Source organism: Ranitomeya variabilis, chromosome 3, assembly GCF_051348905.1.
Source record: "Ranitomeya variabilis isolate aRanVar5 chromosome 3, aRanVar5.hap1, whole genome shotgun sequence".
NCBI classification, from domain to species: Eukaryota; Metazoa; Chordata; class Amphibia; order Anura; family Dendrobatidae; genus Ranitomeya; species Ranitomeya variabilis.
Genome location: NC_135234.1, coordinates 670,060,794 through 670,085,341, shown reverse-complemented (window position 1 = coordinate 670,085,341; position 24,548 = coordinate 670,060,794). Strand labels below are relative to the sequence as shown.

Sequence of the window (24,548 nt, the reverse complement as noted above, 5' to 3'; positions counted from 1 at the left end):
GGCATTTAACTAGTTAATAACGGCAGGTGAATCGCGATTTCACCCGCCGCTATTGCAGGCACAGGTCAGCTGTTCAAAACAGCTGACATGTCCCGGCTTTGATGCGGGCTCACCGCCGGAGACCTGCATCAAAGCAGGGGATCTGACCTCGGACATACTATCCCGTCCGAGGTCAGAAAGGGGTTAATGTACTCTCTGCACCCCATCTTGACTTGGAAAAAACCAAAACAGAAATGTTGAAATTTTTGCAATTTTAATAAAAAAGAAAAACTGAAATATCACATGGTCATAAGTATTCAGACCCTTTGCTCAGTATTGAGTAGAAGCACCTTTTGAGCTAGAAAAGCCATGAGTCTTCTTGGGAATGATGCAACACGTTTTTCACACCTGGATATGGGGATCCTCTGCCATTCTTCTTTGCAGATCCTCTCCAGTTCCGTCAGGTTGGGTGGTGATCGTTGGTGGACAGCCATTTTCAGGTCTCTCCAGAGATGCTCAATTGGGATTAGGTCAGGGCTCTGGCTGGGCCAGTCAAGAATAGTCACAGAGTTGTTCTGAAGCCAATCCTTTGTCATTTTAGCTGTGTGCTTAGGGTCATTGTCTTGCTGGAAGGGGAACCTTCTGCCAAGTCTGAGGTCCAGAGCACTCTGGAAGAGGGTTTTCATCCAGGATCTCTCTACTTGGCAGCCTTCATGTTTCCTTCAATGACAACCAGTCGTCCTGTCCCTGCAGCTAAAAAACACACCCATAGCATGATGCTGCCACCACCACGTTTCACTGTTGGGATTGTTTTGGGCAGGTGATGAGCAGTGCCTGGTTTTCTCCACATATACCGCTTAGAATGATAACCAAAAAGGTCTATCTTCGTCTCATCAGACCAGAGAATCTTATTTCTCATTGCCTGGGAGTCCTTCATGTGTTTTTAGCAAACTATGCAGGCTTTCATATGTCTTGCACTGAGGAGAGGGTTCAGTCGGGCCACTCTGCCATAGAGGCCCAACTGGTGGAGGGCTGCAGAGATAGTTGACTTTGTGGAACTTTCTCCCATCTCCCTACTGCATCTCTGGAGCTCAACCACCGTGATCTTGGGGTTCTTCTTTACCTCTCTCACCAAGGCTCTTCTCCCACGATTGCTCAATTTGGCTGGATGGCCAGGTCTAGGAAGACTTCTGGTGGTCCCAAACTAATTCCATTTAAGGATTATGGAGGCACTATGCTCTTAGGAACCTTGAGTACTGCAGAAATTCTTTTGTAACCTTGGCAAGATCTGTGCCTTGCCACAATTCTGTCTCTGAGCTCCTTGGCCAGTTCCTTTGACCTCATGATTCTCATTTGGTCTGACATGCACTGTGAGCTGTGAGGTCTTATATAGACAGGTGTGTGCCTTTCCAAATTAAGTCCTATCAGTTTAATTAAACACAGCTGGACTCCAATGAAGAAGTAGAACCATCTCAAGGAGGATCACAAGGAAATGGACAGCATGTGACTTAAATATGAGTGTCTGAGCAAAGGGTCTGAGTACTTATGACAATGATATTTCAGTTTAACTTTTTTTTTTTAATTAAATTTGCAAAAATAGTACATTTTGGGTTTTTTTTTCCCCAGACAAGATGGGGTGCAGAGTGTACATTAATGTGAAAAAAAATGTAACTTGTTTGAATTTACCAAATGGCTGCAATGTAACAAATAGTGAAAAATGTAAAGGGATCTGAATACTTTCCTTACCCATTGCATAACCTAACAGGTGGATGAAATAAAGTGGCACCTATAATAAATAGATAGATAGAGATATATATATCTATAGAGATATATCTATAGAGATATAGTTCAAAACCCTCACAATGACCTACAAAGCCATCCACAACCTATCTCCTCCATACATCTGTGACATGATCTCCCGGTACCTACCAACACACAACCTCCGATCCTCTCAAGACCTCCTTCTCTACTCCCCCCTCATATCTTCTTCCCACAACCGCATCCAAGACTTCTCCCGTGCTTCCCCCATACTCTGGAACTCTCTACCCCAGCACATCAGACTCTCGCCTACCATAGAAACTTTCAAAAAGAGCCTGAAGACTCACCTCTTCCGACAAGCCTACAGCCTGCAGTGATCCTGAACCTACTGAACCGCCGCACAACCAGCTCTACCCTCTCCTAGTTTATCATCACCCATCCCCTGCAGACTGTGAGCCCTCGCGGGAAGGGTCCTCCCTCCTTATGTACCCGTGTGCCTTGTTTTTGCTCATGTTTAATGTTTGTCTATATTTGCCCCGTACTTCACATGTAAAGTGCCATGGAGTAAATGGCGCTATAAAAATGAATAATAATAATATATATATATATATATATATATATATATATATATATATATATATATATATATATATATATATATATATATATATATATTTGTCTAAGGGTCTGTCTGTCTGTCTTGGAAATCCCGCGTCTGATTGGTCGAGGCCGCCAGGCCTCGACCAATCAGAGACGGGCACAGCATGGCGACCATGATGTCATAAAGGTTGCCTCGACCAATCATCGACGGGCACAGTCTGCCGCCAGGCCTTGACCAATCAGCGACGGGCACAGTATCGACGTAGATGTCATAATGGTTGCCATGGCGACGATGATGTCATAAAGGTTGCCTCGACCAATCAGCGACGGGCACAGTCTGCCGCGAATTCTGGAATCATCATTGTCCATATACTACGGGGACATGCATATTCTAGAATACCCGATGCGTTAGAATCGGGCCACAGTCTAGTATATACATATATATACACACACACACACCTACCTGCGAATCTGACAGTCAAACTGCACTTTGTGACTGGAATCACGAAGATGAGGAACTGTGAACCTCAGTCCACCCCACAGCTAGATGAAAAGAGAAATGGAATAAGCTTGTACAATGTTTAAGTACAGTATAGTGAAAAAGGGCATTAATAGGAGTATTCCAGGGATAATCATCTATAAAACCAAGTAGGTGGCAATAGGGTATTTTAGTCTGAACAAATTAAGGTCAAAATCAAAGTAATTTTTAGTGGATTAGAGTCTGGGGAGAAAGAACAACTTAAAATGAATTGGGATGAATGATTACAATCTAAATACCTTATACTATGCAGTAAAAAGGAAAAAAAATGTTTTTAAAGGGAACCTGTCACCCCGTTTTTTCCGTATGAGATAAAAATACTGTTAAATAGGGCCTGAGCTGTGCATTACAATAGTGTATTTTGTGGACCCCGATTCCCCACCTATGCTGCCGAAATACGTTACCAAAGTAGCCGTTTTCGCCTGTCAATCAGGCTGGTCTGGTCAGATGGGCGTGGTGACATCGCTGTTTCTTCCCCCAGATCTTGCTTTTTTTTTCCCGTTGGTGGCGTAGTGGTTTGCGCATGCCCAAGGTCCCGAATCCACTGCACAGGGGAGGGAAAAGAGCGCGATCTGCGCTATTCCCCTGGTGATCGGTGGGGGCGGCCATCTTCCTGTGGCCGCGCGTGCGCAGATGGAGCGCTCTGCTGCCCGGGGCTTCAGGAAAATGGCCGCGCGTGCGCAGATGGAGATCGCGGCGGCCATTTTCCTGAAGCCCCGGGCAGCAGAGCGCTCCATCTGCGCACGCGCGGCCACAGGAAGATGGCCGCCCCCACCGATCACCAGGGGAATAGCGCAGATCGCGCTCTTTTCCCTCCCCTGTGCAGTGGATTCGGGACCTTGGGCATGCGCAAACCACTACGCCACCAATGGAAAAATAAGCAAGATCTGGGGGAAGAAACAGCGATGTCACCACGCCCATCTGACCAGACCAGCCTGATTGACAGGCGAAAACGGCTACTTTGGTAACGTATTTCGGCAGCATAGGTGGGGAATCGGGGTCCACAAAATACACTATTGTAACGCACAGCTCAGGCCCTATTTAACAGTATTTTTATCTCATACGGAAAAAACGGGGTGACAGGTTCCCTTTAATTATTTCATTTAACTTCTAATCCCTATATATGACCAGTAATTAAAGGGGACACTTCCAAAAGTATATATACCCAAAAGAAAGGGATGTGAAGACACCCAAATGCTAAAAGCAATTAAGAAGGGAGAAACTAGAGATCAGCGTAGAGCCAGGGCAGGTCTGAATTATTTCCTTTCTACCTACATCTGCATTACACACAGTAGGAACGCCTATGTGATGTGTTTCACCCTCTGGTTGCCAAAGACTATTGTGGTTTTCTTCCTGCACTTTACTGCATTAATAGCGCTTTATCATGTTAGTCATTTATTTGCCCACTAGATGGCCCTACCACATTATGGTGACCTTGTTCTGTAATATGGTCAGATTTCCCCTCTATTGTACACCATGTACCTATTGCTGTCTGCCGATCCCTATTGCCTCCTCTCATTTACTTTATTGCTGTTTTTTCCACGTGTATAATAAATATTTCTATATTTTATCATTTGGGTGTATTCACTTACCTTTATTTTGGGTACAACTATAAATACTTGAGATTTGAATACGGAGCACAGCGACACTTCAGATTATCTGCGTCATCACAGTGCACATTGTTCAACGTTACGGTGAGCGAATCAAGCTAAAAATTCTAATTTGCTCGTTCGCACAGTTTTCATTGGGAAATTCTATTCACGCGAAGTTTTTCCTCCCTAAATGTAAAATCCCTTATGCTCCAAGATCACTCCCGACCTAACAGCGTAATAAGCGCAATTATATAATCGCCGCATCTTCAGATCTCCCACTGGTCACATTAGAACCTTTGGTCCTCTTGCACTGTGCCAAATTTTCGGGGCCAAATGCACCGGGAAGGGTTTTGCACAAACAAGCTGGAGGTCAAATTCATGACACCAATGCAGAACCCTCCAAGCTGCCATCATTTCTTTTAAAGCTTTTAAAGGCCCATTATGGTTCAGAAAAACAGTGGTCAGTGTTTGCCATTTTACAAAGGCAGATTAGAAAAAAAAAAAAAATGAGGCCATAGACTGGACTATATGTGAAAACTTTTCAAGACACCCAATTGCAAAAATGATTTGCAGCAAAAATTTATATATTTAAGAATAAAAAATAAATCCCCTGAAGGTGCCCATTCTTTTAAATCTACCTACATTGGTCATAGGTTTCATAGGGTTTCCAAGGTCACATATAGCAAAACGAGTTTCATTCTGCAGCTCATAGCGACAGTTCACAACAGAAGGATTCTATGGACATGAGAACAAAATGCAAAAAAGTTGAGATTCAGATTTAAGAACACAAATACAGCATTAATAAAGCAGAAAAAGTAAAACAATAAGCTACAGCCATATGGCACAAGCAATATTATCACAATTCAATGATTTGGGGGATAGAAAACTAATAGTGATGAGCGAATATACTCGTTACTCGAGATTTCTCGAGCATGCTTGGGTGTCCTCAGAGTATTTTTTAGCGTGTGGAGATTTAGTTTTCAGCGCCGCAGCTGAATGATTTACAGCTTTTAGCCAGCATAAGTACATGTGGGGGTTGCCTGGTTGCTAGGGAATCCCCACATGTAATCAAGCAAGCTAGAAGCTGTAAATCATCCAGCTGCGGTGAAAAAAAACTAAATCTCCGAGCACTAAAAAAATACTCGGAGCGTGCTCGGGAAATCTCGAGTAACGAGTATATTCGCTCATCACTAAAAACTAAAAATGACCGTGTTGGACCAACATATCCAGAAATAATTTTTCCAACAGTAAATAGAGGGGGTGTAAATTTTTCACATAATGGAGTGGATATCCAAAGGTTTTAAAAGGAATTAGAAATAAATTTACAATCTTGGCTAAGAGTTTAAATTCAGAATTATGGAAACGCAGTGTGAAAAACATTCATTTAATAAATGTGAAATTTAGAATTATTACTTCAACACCACTTCTATGTGCCAATGCACAATGATACACTACACAGACAAAAGGCGAAACACTGAGGAGTCTTACTTCATTTCTCAGAATGCCACTGTACTCCGCCTCTGGGGGCAAGATGACGTAGAGCTCGGCCTCATAAGCACCACCTTCACCATCATTTACAGCGTTAAACATTAAGACCAAGGAGTTATCGTCCCCAAGATACACAGATTTTCTATCGCTGCAACAGTGAAGCAAAAATTACATAGCAAAGTCCATTCATTTATTCCAATAGGGAAAAATTGAGTCATAAGAACACAAGGCTGAAAACCAGGCAGCACGAATGAAGGAAAACACCCAACATGAGTTACACTTCTGCTTATACTTCAGAGCTTGAGTCACTAAAAATTCTGAAAATCTACCACAAATCAGGATTTCAACAAGGGTGTAACAAATAACCGTAAGTGCCAATAGAAACATTTAAAAACGCCTGAGATCCAACTTAAACTAGGGTAGTCACGTCCACAGTAATCACTACTTATGCCTCTCTTCTGCTTGGTGGTGAACCCTCTATTGCTGCTGGCCCCCACAGTTAACGCTATGCCAACTACATTGTTAGTGTGTAAATACACGGATTCCCCCTCCAAAAAAATGCTCGAAACACTCAACTTTGGTCACCTACAAAATGTACAATATGCTTATACATACGTACACAAATTGCCATTACTTGCATCCAAACTCTAAGGGCTCATGCAGACTTCCATAGGTCTTGGCCCGATCATGGACTGCAATGCACACATCGGCCGCATGTCTCCTGACCAGAGTGGGACAGCCTCATAGAAATACATAAAGCGGTTATGCTCTGATTGAGAAAGCCTCAGACAGTCTATGCATTGTGGACAGTCCTGGCACAGAGAGCCACAGCTGACTGCATAAGCACTTAGTGTGCGAAGTGCAATATATCAAATTATTTTATTTATCCCATTCTTGGCTATAATAAAAAAATATATATTTAAAAGTTTGACATTTTAGTCACGCCCATTAATAAACTATCCAAATTCTCATACATAGTTAATTGTTAATTGCAACCAACGTATCAGCAAGTTCAGATTGTAAGTTTGCCAGCAGGGCCCTCACTCCTCTTGGTATACTTTGAACTATGTTATTCAATAATGTTTTATCTTGTAACGCATGTAGGCAGAGACCTGTGAATCCAGGGCAGAGGGTGGGGAGAAGGCGCAGTGGACCTGCTCACCTGTAAAAGTATGTTTCTCTCAGTAACGCTGCAGCATTTCAGAGTCAAACATACCCGTCTGAGATCATGGAATCATAGAATGTCAGTTGGAAGGGTCCTCTAAGGCCATTGTGTCCAACACCCCACTGAATTCTGCGCAACATCCGGTGCCAGATTCATGCTGCCCATAGATTATACATGATACCCAAGCTGTCAGATTCACTAACTTACTACATGGTAAAGAAATATTTGTTAAAAACGTCTGCTACTGTTTAGAGATGGAAGAATGAACATCAGACCTACCTGGTAACATTGAGCTTCAAGTCTGGGACACAGATATTATTATCACAGTCCAGCTGAATCTGAGCCTGCCAAAGACGAATACATCATGTGTTAAGTATATTTACGCCTATGAAAAAAAAAAAAAACTAGCGGAACTTAAACTATAAGTCCATTAAAATGTTTTCCAGTAAATTAATATTTTTTGGTGAGAAATTCTGATTATGGCAGCAATATAAGACTTTATGCATTACCTTGCAATTTCTGAGCAACACCAGCTCGGCCTAAACAAATCAGACAGGCTAGTAGCTAAGGAAGTGCAGCCTGACTAAGCATAGTAAACTAATCTCACATCATTTAGATGTTTAAGGCTGGGCTGGCAATATGCAAGGAGCAGGATTGGAGAAAAAAAGGCATTTAGTTTCAGGTACAGAGGACAATTATACATAATGCAGCTGAAGAGTAATCATTGCTAGGAGAATCAGAGGAGGGAGCACAACCCTTAGGCCATGTGCACACGTTCAGTATTTTTCGCGTTTTTTCGCTATAAAAACGTGATAAAAACGCAAAAAAAACGCTTACATATGCCTCCTATTATTTACAGTGTATTCCGCATTTCTTGTGCAAATGTTGCATTTTTTTCCGCGAAAAAAATCGCATCGCGGAAAAAAAAGCAACATGTTCATTAAATTTGCGGATTTGCGGGGATTCCGCACACCTAGGAATGCATTGATCTACTTACTTTCCGCATGTGGCTGTGCACACCATGCGGGAAGTAAGCAGATCATGTGCGGTTGGTACCCAGGGTGGAGGAGAGGAGACTCTCCTCCACGGACTGGGCACCATATAATTGGTAAAAAAAAAAAATGAAAATTAAAAATAGTGATATACTCACCTTCGATGGCCCCGGAGTCCTCCCGCCTCTCACCGCTGCATGCTGTCGCTTCCGTTCCTATAGATGGTTTGTGTGAAGGACATGCGATGATGTCGCGGTCTTGTGATTGGTCGCGAGACCGCTTATGTGACCGCTCACGTGATGTCATCGAAGGTCCTGCACACACACACACACACACACACACACACCATCTATAGGAACGGACGCCGCTGAGGAGATCGGCTGTCTGCAGGTGAGTATAACCATTTTTTTTATTTTTTTATTATTTTTAAACATTCTATCTTTTACTATTGATGCTGCATAGGCAGCATCTATAGTACAAAAGTTGGTCACACTTGTCAAACACTATGCTTGACAAGTGTGACCAACCTGTCAGTCAGTTTTCCAAGCGATGCTACAGATCGCTTGGAAAACGTTAGCATTCTGCAAGCTAATTTCGCTTGCAAAATGCTAAAAAAACACGCAAAAAAAATGCGGATTTCTTGCAGAAAATTTCTGCAAGAAATCCTGACGTGTGCACATACCCATGTTTTAGGCATCAGATAAAGAGTAGCTGCCATTTAAGGATATCTAATCTGGTGATGCTATACTCCAGTGATTACACGGGACTAGTTTGATAATCTCATGTGCCCGTACAAAAGTTAATCACATTACTTACTAAAGATTTCACTGCTGCACAGTGATTAGAAATTTAATTGAAACATGTATTTCTAGTTGCTTTAGGTCTTGTTCTGTACATCTGGTAAATTATGGGTAATGGCCTACAGACCTATAAGCATGCACGCAGAAGTTTTTCTAATATACATTGGGTACGGAAAGTATTCAGACCCCTTTAAATTTTTCACTCTCATTGCAACCATTTGGTAAATTCAAAAAAGTTCATTTTCTTAGTAATGTACACTCTGCACCCCATCTTGGCTGAAAAAAACAAATGTAGAAATTTTTGCAAATTTAATAAAAAGGAAAAACTGAAATATCACATGCTCATAAGTATTCAGACCTTTTGCTCAGACAATCATTTAAATCAGATGCTGCTCATTTCCTTCTGATCCTCCTGGAGATAGTTCTACTCTTTCATTGGAGTCCAGCTGGGTTTAATTAAACTGATAGGACTTGATTTGGAAAGGCAAACACCTGTCTATATAAGACCTCACAGCTCACAGTGCATGTCAGACCAAGTGAGAATCATGAGTTCAAAAGGAACTGGCCAAGGAGCTCAGAGACAGAATTGTGGCAAGGTACAGATCTGACCAAGGTTACAACAGAATTTACACAGTACTCAAGGTTCCCAAGAGCACAGTGGCCTCCATAATCCTTAAAATGGAAGAAGTTTGGGACCATCAGAAGTCTTCCTAGACCTGTTTGTCCAGCCAACCTGAGCAATCGTGGGAGAAGAGCCTTGGTGAGAGAGGTAAAGAAGAACCCAAAGATCACTGTGGCTGAGCTCCAGAGATGCAGTAGGGAGATGGGAGAAAGTTCCACAAAGTCAACTATCACTGCAGCCCTCCACCAGTCGGGTCTTTATGGCAGAGTGGCCAGATGGAAGCCTCTCCTCAGTGGAAGACCTATGAAAGTCCGCATAGAGTTTGTTAAAAACACACAAAGGACTCCCAGACTGAGAAATAAGATTCTCTGGTCTGACTGATGAGACGAAGATATACCGCTTAGAATTATCACCAAAAAGGTCTGTGTGGAGAAAGCTAGGCACAGCTCATCACCTGCCCAATAAAAATGGTGTTTTTCAGCTGCAGGGACAGGATGACTGGTTGTCATTGAAGGAAACATGAAAGTTCCAAGAGATATCTTGGATGAAAACCTCTTCCAGAGTTCTCTGGAACTCAGACTTGGCAGAAGGTTCACCTTCCAACAAGACAATGACCCTAAGCACACAGCTAAAATAACAAAGGAGTGGCTTCAGAACAACTCTGTAACCATTCTTGACTGGCCCAGCCAGAGCCCTGACCTAAACCCAATTGAGCATCTCTGGAGAGACCTGAAAATGGCTGTCCACCAACGTTCACCATCCAACCTGACGGAACTGGAGAGGATCTGCAAGGAAGAATGGCAGAGGATCCCCAAATCCAGGTGTGAAAAACTTGTTGCATCATTTCCAACAAGACTCATGGCTGCACTAGCTCAAAAGGTGCTTCTACTCAATACTGAGCAAAGGGTCTGAATACTTTTGACCATATGAGATTTCAGTTTTTCTTTAATAAATTAGCAAAAATTACTACATTTGGTTTTTTTTTTTTTTTTCAGTCAACATGGGGTGCAGAGTGTACATTAATGAGAAAAAAAAAATAACTTTTTTGAATTTACCAAATGGCTGAAATGAAAGTGAAAAATTTAAAGGGGTCTGAATACTTTCCACACCCACTGTATGCTAAGTTTTCCAACATATATGCACTACAATTTTGCAGTCCTACAAGCCAACCATTCTAATTCAGCAGAACAGATCTTGAGGGGAGATTTCCCACTGTCACAGGAGGTCAGGACTATGTCCTGACTTCAGCTAGGTCGTTAATACTCTGTCAGCACAGAATGACTGTTCAAACTAAGTACAGGAACTTGGTGCATTATGGTGGGCCAATCATTTAAATACACCTTACCACCTGCTTGTTTCCATCCATGTCTTCTCTTTTCTGGCTCTATGAAGGTAGATCTGTCAAAGAAGATGGAGGGTGGAGACAGAGGGAAAACAAGCAGGTGGGAGGGTATTTAAAAGGATTTCGATCGCCATTATGCACAGATTGCCTGTACTTGGTTTGAACAGTCATTCTGTGCATTTAAGGACACAGCTGAAGTCAGGACATGTTCCCGACTTCGCAGGACAGTGGGAAATCTCTCCTCAATTCGGTATTGTCTAGCTCAGTTGGGATGTAGGACATTAACTGAAGTCAGGACAGTCTGTACAACATTACACATGCACAAAGTCTCAGTTTTCCTTAAAGCCTAGTCTTCTCCAGGATTTGGACTGACACCCTGTGGCACAGTAGGCAGCAGCTTACATGTGAGCCACAAGCTGTATTGCAGAGGATATGAGAATCTTCTGTGACTGCAATTAAGGCTGCTACCAACCATGCTAGAGTGAGATCCAATCTAGGGAGGGAGGACCAGACTATATACCAGTGATAGATATAAAGATTTACATATATATTTTAATCTCCAGATTTATTAGTCATTTGACCACCTGCTCACATCAGCAATCCCAGGGATTCATGACAGTGACACATATGGTTACAAGTACAACTCATCAACCTGTGGTCACAGACTGCCTGCAGATTGTTGTCCCAAGCCTGGACAACCCCTTTAACCTGTCGCCTCAGCTAATTTTCCTTTTTTGGTTTATTTTTTCCCTCCTCTTCTTTTCAAAGAGCCATAAAGCTTTTCTATTTTTCTACCTGCATAGCCAAATTGTAGTTTTGAATGACACCATCCAATTTTCCATACAATCTACTGAAAAATAGTAGGATGAAATGCTTAAAGAAAAATTTAAAAAAATTGAACCATGATGGTTTGGGTTTTGTTTTCACAAAATTAATCACTTTCTAACATTTTATATATGAAGCTGTAAATGGATGTGGCCTAAAATGTTTCAACATAATCCGTCCCCATTTTGCTTCTTGAAAAGATGAAAGGTATAATGTATTGTCCCCAGATTAAAGCTATGTTTATATATCATTGTTCGGCGTACGCAAAAGGAAAACTCTATGTGCATACGTCTATATTATCCATAAGCCACTATTAAGTCAACCAACCTAAAAGAATGCAATTTTGCATTTTTTTTACTTTATTTTTTTTTATTAGTGCAGTAAAGGTTTTGCACTGGCATACCTTGATAGGGAATAAGGGACTACTCCTGACATACACAAGATAAAAAAAAAAAGACTAAAATGTTTTATGAAAAATTACATAACATGATCAGATTAACATCCAGCAACAAGAATAATTTCTCCACCACCTAACCTTCTGCTCTATGTGGTTCTTAGTCCGGTAGTTGAAAATTGGCAGCAGTCCATGGGCATCAGTTGGAGCCTGCGCATCCAAGGAGAAGTTCAGAGAGATGAAAATTGGAGAAAGCTTGTCACGAAACTCAGACTCGTTCTAAAGAAAGAGAAAACAAAAAAAAAAGTATATGTATATTTGAAAAAAGTTAAAAAAAAATTCAGAATCTAAAATAGCAGTAAAGCTCCTACGTTTCAACCTTCTACAGACTTTGGCTCCATCCATCTACCTTGGGCTTTTACCATAACAAACATGTAGAACTGAACAGCTGTCCACATGCTGACAGATCAGAATCTTCGCTAGTTCAAAGCAGTTACCGCTTGGTCTACAGCCATATTTATGGATCTTGGATTTGCTTTTCTTTTGCATTCCTCAAATACATCATTTAAAACCAATAAAAAAAATATATATTACATGTTTTAGGTTCAGGAAATTTCCATGCCAGTTAAGCACTATGGTGAGCCTAAGGAAAATAATCGACATATCTTTAGAAAAATAAGAGGAAAGCTTAGCTGCACAATTTGTGAGTTTTGGAAACAAAGTCCCAGATGGGAGATTCATATAAAATTAGAACCTGTACTTCTGGTTTCATGCAACCACGAACATTTTTCTGCAATCAAGATTATACTTTAATCTTATTAACAAGTTAGGCCGGACTTTGAGATGTTCCTCAATATGGCGACCCCCCTCCTTTCCATATCCAAATTGAAAATTTGGACATCATTGTTTGAAGAATAGAAGGAAGAAGCTGAAGACTAAGACCAGGAGCCCGATGGCTTAATACAATCAAGATACCGGTGGAGAAGACCCTGGTGGACCTATCTAGGCTTGCACAAGATAGATTTTCCTACAGAGCTTTCATCCATCAAGTTGCCATGGCTCGAGATTGAGCTGAAGGACGTCAACAATAATGAAGCAACTGCATAGTCAAATCACCTGCAGCAGGTCATGCATATTTATTGCACTTTTTCACTTTACAAAAATGCCGATGGTCTATGACTTCTCTATGGAGAGTGTTCCCAAGTCACAGACTGAACCTTTGCTATAGACTGGAAGAACAGTGCTGAAAGAGGAGGAGGTGTGCCTGTGACTTCAAAAAATTGTTCTCAATAAAGTGCTATTTTAAAAAGGACTATAAAAAGTCTAGACATTTTTAAAATGTTAAAAACTAGGGACTAGAACACTCTTCCGGTGCCTGAATTGTTACTGATGTCTACATATTTGTCAAGTTTTCAATTAAGACTGGATGGTCACGTCAATATTCTGTGGTCCTATATCAAAAAGCAGCCTTTTGTGGACAGGTCTCATTTTTAAAGCAATCATCTATATCAATGATTTCTATAAAATGCATATGACCAAGTCAAAAAGAATAACATTCTGCGGCGCATAAACATTATTCGATTCAGAGTTTTAGGGTATGTGCACACGTCAGGATTTCTTGCAGAAATTTTCCTGACAAAAACCGGACATTTCTGCCAGAAATATGCATGCGTTTGACGCGTTTTTCTCCAAATGTATAGAATTGCAGGAAAAACACGGAAAATCCGCAAAATTAATGAACATGCTGCATTTTTACCGCGATGCATTTTTTTTCGCGGAAAAAAACGCACCATGTGCACAAAACATGCAGAATGCATTCTAAATGATAGGATGCATAATGTATGCATTTAAATGAGTTTTTGTAGCGTTTTTAATCGTGAAAAAAAAACATGTGCACATACCCTTAAAGTTTCAAAATGGTTCCAATGCGGAACAGCAGGACAATCATAACTACCATAAAATGGGCAATTAGCATTGTTTCCATGAGGACCCTGCCTTCGCACCTGTTATTTATCTAGTTTTGCACAGGTTTTTGTATCCAATTCATATGCTCACCTGTTTTGTTCTCAGTTTTCTGCTTTGTGGGAAGGAATAGTTAAGAGATGCCAGATGTTTGTCCGATTCATCAGTTGCAAATATTTTACAAGTTGCAAAAGCTGAGGGAAGAGCCACTCCAATCCTCCACCCACCTGTTGCATTTCTGAATATATATATATATATATATATATATATATATATATATATATATATATATATATATATATATATATATATACACACACATACATATACATATACATATATACACATATATACACATACATACACACTGCCATAGAGTGCCCTAATATTACAGCTAGAAACGGTCAAAATTTCACCAATAATTCTCATTTCCCAGTTACAGAGCCATTCTTCGGAACTCAGTGAAGCAATTGAAGAAAGTGGAGCGGATGCATAGCCACCGCAACCTACTGGTGTTGTATTAGCAATCATTTGCGGTCTGGGGTCCACTCAGAACAGCAGTGCGGATGTGTGTTTTTTCTTTTTTTTGTGGACATTCTTCGGAACTTCTTATACAACCAAAGAATAAGTGAGAGTAGTAGAAAGCTATACATACCTTAAGGTAGATTTTCATTTCACTACACTGTTCCTGGCCTCCATTGTGCAGTAGAACACTTTGGGTCAGGTGGGGTAGGCCGGATTTTAAGAACAGCATTCTCTTCACGGCTCCTCTCTGCTTCATGGAGTCCAGCTGCAACTCAACATTAATTCCTGGAAGATATCCACAACCCAAGAAAATCAAGCATTGCTCAGGACAAAATTATGCTACGCTGAGTCCAGTCAACTGTCCATACTCACCGATTGTATTAGGTACATGCTTTCCTGAAGCGTTCAGACAGAAACTGAGGTTTACACTGCAAGGAACAGAAACATGAAACAATCCAGATGTTAGAAGTGAATAACATGAACGCATCAAGTAGTAAAATGCACCCGGAGCATTTTTATGCAGGCAATTAAACTCAACACACTTCCATTTGTTTCTACAGTATGAGATGCATCTGGCATAAACCCAAACGAGTAAAATGGGTCCTGGGTCAATTAGTTTAGGCTTCGCAAGAACACATTTGCGTATGGATTATGCAGAGAACCTCATGCGGCTATGTGGAGCTTCATACAATTGGCTGTTCTTCAGTAAAAGTTCCTGTAAAGCCTATACCCAGGATTCCATTTTTAAAGGGGTTTTACAGGCATACTCTTGGCCCTTGTACATGGAGGCATCTCAGTCAGTTTGCCAAGGTATCGGTTTAATGTCAAGCAAGTCTTATGCTGCAATCCTCAGCTTTCAGCATTAGCAAGGCTGGTAATTAAGAATAGAGGGGGTCTACATGCTGTTTTTTGATTATTTAAATGATTAAATAAACTGGTGTTGGTCCCCCCCCACTTTTGACTACCAGCCTTGTTAAAGCAGACAGCTAGGGGCTGGTATTCTGAGACTGGTAAGGGGCCATGGATATTGGCCCACCAGCCTAAAAATAGCAACCTGCAGCTGCTCAGAAAAAGCACATCTAATAGATGCAGCAATTCGGGCACTTTGCCCAGCTCTTCCCACTTGCCCTATGGTGGAGGCAAGTGGGGTTCATATTTGTGGGGTTGATGTCATATTGGTATTGCTTGGTGACATCAAGCCCACAGTAATAGTAATGGAGAGGCACCCTGTGCCAAGGAACAGCGTGAACAGTACCATTGACTCCCAGGAGCCGGTACGTGTCACACCGATTGAGCATACGGGCGGCGCACATATGCCAGAAGTATGACATACACGTACACATCTCCGACACGGTTTTTTCGGGTATCGGAAAGATCAGGACATGTGAAAAAGTCCAAGGTTTTTAATATGTCACGTGGCTACAGGATTCACCCGTGGTACAAAGCTAGAACAGCAAAGTTCCGTGCACGGTACACGAGCCACACTGTTACTGTAGCGGGTATGTGCCCACTGCACACAGGGCTTCTCCTTTATGGACTTTGTGGAGTAAATACTGTGGATTTGTCACACATTTCACCTTTTCCATTGCAAAAGGTGAAATCCGCAGTAATAATCTACAGCAAAATTTTCCTGAAGCAAGTCGATTAACCTTTGGAAAAAAAAAAAATCACATCCACAATGCTGGCACCGTAAAAAACAGAGGAAATCTGGCATGTATCTGATCTCTGCACATATACTTTGGGCATAGTACTCGAACTACTGAGATAATCTAAGAAATTTGGCAGGTAGAACTGAATACCAAGAGAGAAGAATTACCGTAAACCCACCTAATAAAATCTTCATCTATTGAAGACCTTAATAGACATCATCTAAACGTCATCAGCCGTATAGAGGTTAAGCAGATGTTTTCTAGACCCCTCCACAATTGTTCATTCATTGAGCCCTAAGGCACGCAGCCAAGCTTCCCCCCACCCCCATTACCTAGCAACAACCAAAACCGCTGTGTTCTAAAAATACAGATTTCTAGCATATAAGCAAATGACCTAATCAAGAGCTGCTTGTAGACAGATAACTGTGACCCTGCAACCCATCAGATAGAAAGCAGAACCAATACTATGAGACACCAACTCAAGAGTTAACCATGAACTCCTACATGGTCAGCGAGTCAAAGAAAGGTTATGGCCTGATCAAAAACAGACTTATTTATTTTAAAGCAGCTAATGAATGGAGGACTAACAAGCACGATTTTTACACAAAATAAAGCGCAACCACATAATAAGCCAAAGCATGCGATCCTCCAATACACCATAATATATCACCGAGTTGGGAACTAGAAAGCCACTTTCTAATCAGATACTGCACACAACCTATGTAATCAGAGCTCTAAAGAGCACATACAGACAATTCTTGGAAATCTAAAATGCAATAATCAAGGAGACCAAAGGGGATCCCAAGGAATGGGCAGCGATAACTGCAAAAAATAGCAAGCAAATAGCAACACCCAACAGCGGCTTACTCCATGTTCTCCTAATCGAAAATATACCAATACACTGTCTAGTCTGGCCTCAGATACTACGATTTCTAAAATGTGGGGTGTGTAAAAAGCAAAAAAAAAAAAAAAAAAAAAACAAACAAAAAACTGAAGACTCACCAGGACACAGGGATGTCGGTTCCCTCCATCATACAGGTCTTCTCTTCAGGGTTAATCATTGCTGAGGAAATGGACAAAGATGCACTAGCATGGACGATAGGACGTCCCCTAAAAACAAAGAATGATTGCTGTAAAATTTGTTGAAACAATTTTTCTACTTCTGTCTGTAGTGCTCAACATATTACAATCATTTTAAAAAGTAGTTAATCATTATTTAAAATTTGAAAGCAGAGACCCAATTATAGCCGGAGCAGAAGACTGGGGATTCAAAGGTTGAGAAGTGCCATAGCAGTGTTTTTTGGGGACGAAATATCTGCTACATAGGTTCCCTTTCAGCAGCAATCGAGGGATGTATGTACTGTAGTAGTCAAAACATCCGCAAAATTAATGAACATGCTGAGTTTTTTACAGTGATGCGTTTTTTTCGCGGAAAAAAAAGCATCATGTGCACAAAAAATTCTAAATTCTAAATTATGAGATGCATAATGTATGCTTTTTTTCATGTTTTTATAGCGAAAAAACGTGAAAAATCTGCAACGTGTGCACACAGCCTTAAAGGGGTTTTTCCCATGAACAAAGTTAAATTTTAATCAAATCGATCTTGAAATAATAAATTCCACAATTGGATGTGTTTAAATAAAATGTTCCTGTGCTGAGATAATCTTATAAATGTACCCCTGCTGTGTACTGTGTAATGGCTGTGTCTGACCGTACAGGAAGATGGTCTGATCACACCACAGCTCCTGGGAAGGGGAGGATGCAAAAGACATTACAGCATGGGTTCACAGCTGATTCTGTGAGGTAAAACATTGCTGAAAAACAAGAAGGCAAATGGTTTTACCTCACAAAAAAAAACAAAAAACCACAGCAGTGATCCAGTGCTGTAATGTCTGTATACTCTTATGATATCTCAGCACAGGAACAATTGTTTTCTACTTTTTTTTTTTTTTTTTTTTTTTTTTTTTTTAAAAACATCCAAATCTGGAAATTATTTTTATTTCAAGATCTATTAAGGTAATTGAAATTTACTTTGTGGGGAAACCCCTTTAAGTTCTTGATAACTATGTATTAGCTGACCTAATGATCTGCACATACACCGCACCCTCTGATGAAATGACCCTGGGTAATTAATTAATTGCCTGCACAGAATCTCAGGTAGAGGAAGAAAGAATTGTGACCTGTGTTGAAGACTGAAGGCGATGTTGAATTTAAAAAAAAATAAAATACATTTACACTGGAGCTTTTTTTAGTTTCATACTTTTTGTTCTTTCAGGAAGAACTTTCACCACTAATCAGCAGAGGCTGCATTACAATGATAGACTCATTAGAAGCTTTCATACCAAAGATATGGTTCAGGGTCTGACTATTTTGGGCATATACACGTTTCCAGGAGGGGGCAGGAATAAGCACAGCTCAATGTAGGCCCCCTATGACTATGCTTGGTCACAGGCATCTTTTAAAACTTGGGCCAGGAGAATATGATTGGGTGGAAGGGGGAGTGTAGGGGGGGACTTTAGTAGGGGGTCGTGGGTATGAGGGGAAAAGTGCGGAAAATGTGTCAGTTGCTATCTGGAAGCCAGAGTGAAGAGAACAGCCCCCCTCCCCAGCTTGCAGCTTTACCTCATGGAGTCGGTGGATGCTCTTGTGGGGCTTGAGGGACTTCACAAGGTCCAGAAGAGGTGGATGGCTGGAGGAGCAGTTTGCTTTGCTGCTGGGAAACGCAGGAGCGCAGGACACGAGCAGCAGGCGGTCGAGGCCTCCCCAGAGACTGTCGCCGGAGGTGAGCACGCGCGGCAGGCTTAGGAGCCCCTGCGGAGGCCGGGTGCAGCGTCCCCCCGCTGTGCCCCCTCCGGCAGGAATCCTCCTCGCCAGCCTGCAGGCGTCGGTCAGCGGAGCGCAGCGGTGGAGAGTGCCGCACCGGAAGGCAGGCCGGAAGCATCGCGACAGACAGCATCTCGGGCCCGGGGCACTGCAGGGAGAGGAGCGGACACCCGGGGCGGCATGGCAACATCGCTACCGGGCAGGAGCAGGCTGGGAACTTCAGGCACTGCCCAGGACGGCGGCAGTGCGGTGGGTCCCGTTAGTGAGGCTCCAGGTTCAGGGCCTGCTACCAGAAGCGCGTGCCAAAGGATGTCGGCGGGCGCGGTGCTGCGGGGGACGAGTCGGCAGCAGGGCCCTGACAACCAGCAAAGGATGGGAGGTGCGGCAGGCAGTGGGGACACATTGCCTGGCAGGCCCAGAGGTCGGGAGCCTGACAGGAATGCACGATCGGGGGAGCAGGCACGGTCCAGATCCAGGATGAGGTCAGTGGTGCAAAGCGTAGCAGACGCTCCAGTCCCCCCTGGTGACGAGGAGGTCAGGGGCGCGGGCCGGGAGCAGAGTGTGAATCTATGTCTATTATGTTGCCTAGGGGGGTTGCGTCCGCAGAGGTTAGAGGTACGCAGACGTTCAGCGGGATGGCGATGGAGATAGGGGGGGTTTGAGTGGGTCGGTTGAGCCTGGGTTGTGTGATGTTGTGACACACTAAGTAAAACTTTTGAGTAGATTGGACAGTGGGGTGGCGAGCGGGGCGGCGGCATCACCCGTAGGGGCATGGCTCCCGAGGTCGGGGTTTGGGTCACAATTGGTACCTGAACCGTTTAGATCAGTGGGGAGTAGGCAGTCGCCGTCGTTGTCTGGAGTGTCTGTATCCGTGCAAACGGAAAAGGAAAAAGGGGATGCAGGGAAGTTGGATGATAGGGCTAAGGGTGAGGTATATGGGCAGCGCCCCAGAGTCCTGGTCGTTGCAGTACTGATGCTCCGCTGCTAAGGGGGGCTATGGTACGTCTGATGGCACTGAAGGAGTTCACCTGACCAGGTATCACAGACACCAATACACTTCACAGTCTGGCCTCCAGGGGGAGCTAAGGGTGCTATGTATTAGGCCACTCCTCACAATCTGGTAAAACTGGGGGTTGGATAGGAAGTTAGACAGAAGCTGACTGGGTTGGAACCAGGCAACATCCTGTGGCAGAGGGTGTTGCAGGGGAAGATTCAGGGGGGTCTCTGTCAGGGGTGGGATCCTGACAGAGGCCTAGCGAACAGAGAGAATGTTACGGGACCGCGCCTGCACGAGATAGCGGCGGTGCCCTAAGAAAGGACAAGAAGCGAGGTTTATTGTGCTGAGTGAGAAACAAGATCAACGCAACAAGGAGAAACACCAGTAGGAGTCGTGCTGCAAGACGAGGCAACATCCTACTGAGGCGCGCAGCCAGTGGCCGGAAAGCCGAGGAAGTATAGAGCTCCAGGCCTAACTTCAAACCTACGGCAGGACAGTCAGTTATAGGCGGGCTGTCTCACCCAATTCACCTAAGAAGACATAGGGGGCAACAACAGGAGAAGGGCGACACTAGGGTCCAGGAAGAGCTCCGAGCCTACCCGTCATACGGGTGCGTCCTAGCCATATCATCTGGGGGACGAAGAAGAACATCATAATCGAGTTGTGAGGGAACTTCAGAAACAGACACAACAGTTGTGGGGACTATCCCGTAAGCACAGCAGGGGAGGACCACAACACACAAGCGCTAGAAGGTAGGCACAGATTTCCACTTGCAAAGGGAACTCTGGAGGTGCCATCGGACCGGCCGGACTTGCGCAGCCCGGTTAACCGTATTCCGGACTGAGGATCCTGGAGCCTTCAGTAAAGAGGTAAAGAGACTGCAACTTGGTGTCCTCGTTATTTACTGCGACCTGCACCGCACCACCACATCATCACCATACCTCCACCTTCATTGTACGCCCCTCAGCAGGGTCACGGCCGGGTCTAGCCACCGTGACAACCCCAGAACAGAGACTCAGAGGCCCGGTACCGGGTACCCCTCGGCCCTGCGGCAGTGGGGGCGTTACAACTGTATGCTTTGAAGGGCCGTTAGGGGCACATTTAAAGAAGGAAGTTAAAGAAAAGATTTGGTGGGATGAATATGTAGAGATTTTTTCTCTGCTTCCCTTGGAAAAGTTCAATCTGGATAAAGGGAAAAAAGATGATAGTAAGGAGGAGGAGGAGGAAAAGAGGAGGTGGAGGCTGATTCCGCAGACGTTTGTCAATTGGTTACAAGTGTTTGCAATTTTAGCGAGTGTAATAGGGGAGAAGTCAATAGAGAATTGTTCTGGTTTATTCTGTTATCTTGATGCGATTGGTGAAGCACACCATACCTACGGTGGGCAGGCCTGAGATACGGTGGGACCAAAAAGACATCGGACTTTGGTTAAAAGTGATGGCGCCAGTCAGGTAAGGGCAGTCCTGTCACGGGAGTGGAGGCAGCGGCAACCAGCAGGCAGGCCACGGAAGTAGTGGTCAGGGGTCACAGGGAGCAAAGGAGAAGTCAGGAACGTGCTGGCAGTTCAACGAGGGCTAGTACAAATATGGGAATACCTGCAACTTTAAGCACGTGTGCTCCCACTGCAATGGAAGTTCACATGGGGCCTCCAAATGTTTTAAGAAAGCAAGAGGGAAGCCGGCAGTGGGTGCTGGTCAAGGTGGAGACGCCGGTAAGGCTTCAAAAGATGGCCCCCTTTCTAAGTAGGTACCCTGATCAGGAGAAGGCTGGAGTCATTAGTAGGGGTTTTGCTGAAGGTTTTCATATCCCTCCCCCTAATCACGTGGTTCCATTTTCGGTTAAGAATTTGAGGTCGGCTGCGTTACATGTAACTGTAGTCAGTGACAAGTTGAAAAAGGAGGTGGATTTAGGGAGAAGGGCTGGTCCGTTTTCATGTTTACCTGTTAAAGGGATGATTGTTTCCCCGTTGGGGGTGGTCCCAAAAAAGGAACTGAATAAATTTCATTTAATTCAGCATTTGTCGTACCCGAAGGGGTTGTCAGTTAATGACGGCATTTCGCAAGTTATGTTCTGTGGTCTATACGTCATTTGACATGGCGGTGCACTGGGTGCACAGTTACGGCACGGGAGCTTTGTTGGCAAAGACGGATGTTGAATCGGCCTTTAGATTACTCCCGATTCACCCAGACAGTATTCCGTTGTTGGGATGTTTTTGGAATGGTGGTTATTATTTAGATAGATGTTTGCCAATGGGTTGTGCCATTTCATGTTCCTTGTTCGAGATGTTCAGTACCTTTTTAGAATGGGTGGTCAGGGATGTGGCTGGTGTCCCGTCCGTCATTCATTACTTGGATGATTTTTTGTTTATTGGTCCTCCAGATTCTAGTGTGTGTAGAAATATTTTGGCCGCCATGGAATGGGTGGCAGAGCTTTTTGGAGTACCCTTGGCTAAGGAAAAAACTGAGGGCCCTTGCACTGTTTTTAGTTTTCTGGGTATACTGATAGACTTGGAAAAAATGGAATGTCGGTTGCCAGAAGATAAACTTTTGTCCCTAAAACAGGAGGTTGATCGAATTGTCAGGCTTAAAAAGGTGACTTTGAAAGAGTTGCAGTCTTTGCTCGGCCGCTTGAATTTTGCGTGTAGGATCATGCCCATGGGTCGAATTTTTTGCCGTTGGTTGTCCAGTGCGACGGCTGGGGTGCGGTCTGCGCACCATTTTATTCAATTGCGACAAGAGCATAAGGAGGATTTGTTGGTGTGGCAGCGTTTTTTGGTGCAGTACAATGGTCGCTCTGATACAACAGCAGATTGTGAATAACTTTGATTGCGAGATTCACACGGACGCAGCAGGCAGCATTGGTTCGCCTATTATGAGGGCGGTGGAGCATCGGAACGTGGCCAGACTGGTGGCATAAGAAGGGTCTCACAAAAAATCTCGCATTGTTGGAATTGTTTCCCATTGTGGTGGCAGTTTTAATTTGTGTTTGCGAATCGCAGAGTTAGGTTTCATTGCGACAATATGAGTGTGGTGTCGGTGATCAACACTCTGTCATCGTCCTCTCCCCCCGTGATAAAGTTGGTGAGAGAACTTGTTTTACAATGTCTGGAGATCAATGCATGGATTTCAGCGGTGCATGTACCTGGCATGCAAAATTCTATAGCAGATGCCTTATCTCGTTTACAGTGGGAGCGTTTCTTGGAGCTGGCACCAGAAGCGGAAGCATCAGGAGCGGCATGCCCTTCGCACTTGTGGCTAGTTCTTGAGGAGGAGCAGGACGGTTGATTCGGGCCTCAGTTACGAGTCAGACCTGGGCATCGTATGAAGCATCATGGAATATTTGGCAGAGTTCGGTGTTGCAGTGGGGTACGTTGGGGTCGGAGGAAGACAAGTCATTAGCTGTTTTGTGTTTGGTCGGCAGGGCGGCAGATTTAGGCTGGTCTATTTCTAAGGTGAACAAATTTGTGGCCGGTCTAGCTTTTTGTTTCAAGCTGGAGGGCTCGGCGAATGTAACAAAGAATTTTTTGGTGAGGCAAGCGTTAAAAGATTTTCGGAGAGGTAATAGGAGCGTCGATGGGCACCAGCCTATATCGTTCAGCTTGCTTGAACGTTTAGGCGGAATATTGGATGGTATTTGCTGCTCTCGTTTTGAAATGGTATTGTTTCGTTTGGCTTTTTCTCTGGCCTTTTTTGGGGCTCTACGTATAGGTGAATTGGTGTCTCGTAGCAGAGTTAGTGCGGGTGGTTTATTGGCACAGGACGTCGACTTTTGGACTGGTGGCATTGTTTTTTGGATCCGGCGTTCTAAGACGGATCAGGATGGTGTGGGAAAACGGGTAGTGTTGGGCAGAGTTGCTGGGTCGTTGATGTGCCCCGAACAGTGTTTAAAGGCATATTGGAGTTTGTGGTCCAGTCGGGTGGGCCCATTGTTGTGCCATCAGGACGGGGCTTTTCTGTCTCGTTTTCAGTTTATTGCGATTCTTTATAAAGGTTTAAGGGAGTTGGGTTTTTTGCAGGACGCGTTTGGGTCGCATTCGTTCAGGATCGGGGCAGCGTCAGAGGCCGTCCTGGGGTCGGAATTGGTCAAGCGCATCGGACGCTGTAGCTCGGGCCGCTATTTGCCTTATGTACGGCATTAATTGCGGTGGCTTTGTTGCATGTTGGGTCGTTATTTAACAATTATTGTTATATATTTCAGGCGGGTCCCTTACCTGGCCTGGATTTTCAGACATTAGTTTGTCTATTGGGGGGCGCTGCGGGCGGTCGCCAGGCCGGACGGTAGGCAGTTAGGTTTTAGTAGGGAGCAGGTTGTAGTTCGGTGGCTTGGTTTTCGGGGAATGGTTTGGAGCAGGGTGATTTCTTATTTTTCACGAGCTTCTCGTTTGGACAGAACACCCAATATTTTAGTGGTTCATTTGGGGGGGAATGATTTAGGCTCCAAACTGGTTAGAGAATTGATAAGGGACATTCGTTTTGACTTTCTCCGGTTGTGGACGTCAT

The 24,548-nt window shown here is 43.6% G+C and overlaps 1 protein-coding gene across 1 annotated transcript in view; it reads right to left on the bottom strand.

Moving 5' to 3' along the window:
- Positions 1-24,548, bottom strand: part of ITGA5 (integrin subunit alpha 5) — a 146,805-nt gene that overhangs the window by 19,243 nt on the left and 103,014 nt on the right. Inside the window, exons 15-22 of the mRNA XM_077297921.1 lie at positions 17,234-17,341; positions 14,955-15,010; positions 14,713-14,867; positions 12,237-12,374; positions 7,400-7,464; positions 5,956-6,103; positions 5,110-5,202; positions 2,801-2,880 (exon numbers count right to left, since the gene is read on the bottom strand). Coding sequence (XP_077154036.1) covers positions 2,801-2,880; positions 5,110-5,202; positions 5,956-6,103; positions 7,400-7,464; positions 12,237-12,374; positions 14,713-14,867; positions 14,955-15,010; positions 17,234-17,341 — 843 coding nt within the window. The remainder of the gene's footprint in view (positions 1-2,800; positions 2,881-5,109; positions 5,203-5,955; positions 6,104-7,399; positions 7,465-12,236; positions 12,375-14,712; positions 14,868-14,954; positions 15,011-17,233; positions 17,342-24,548) is intronic.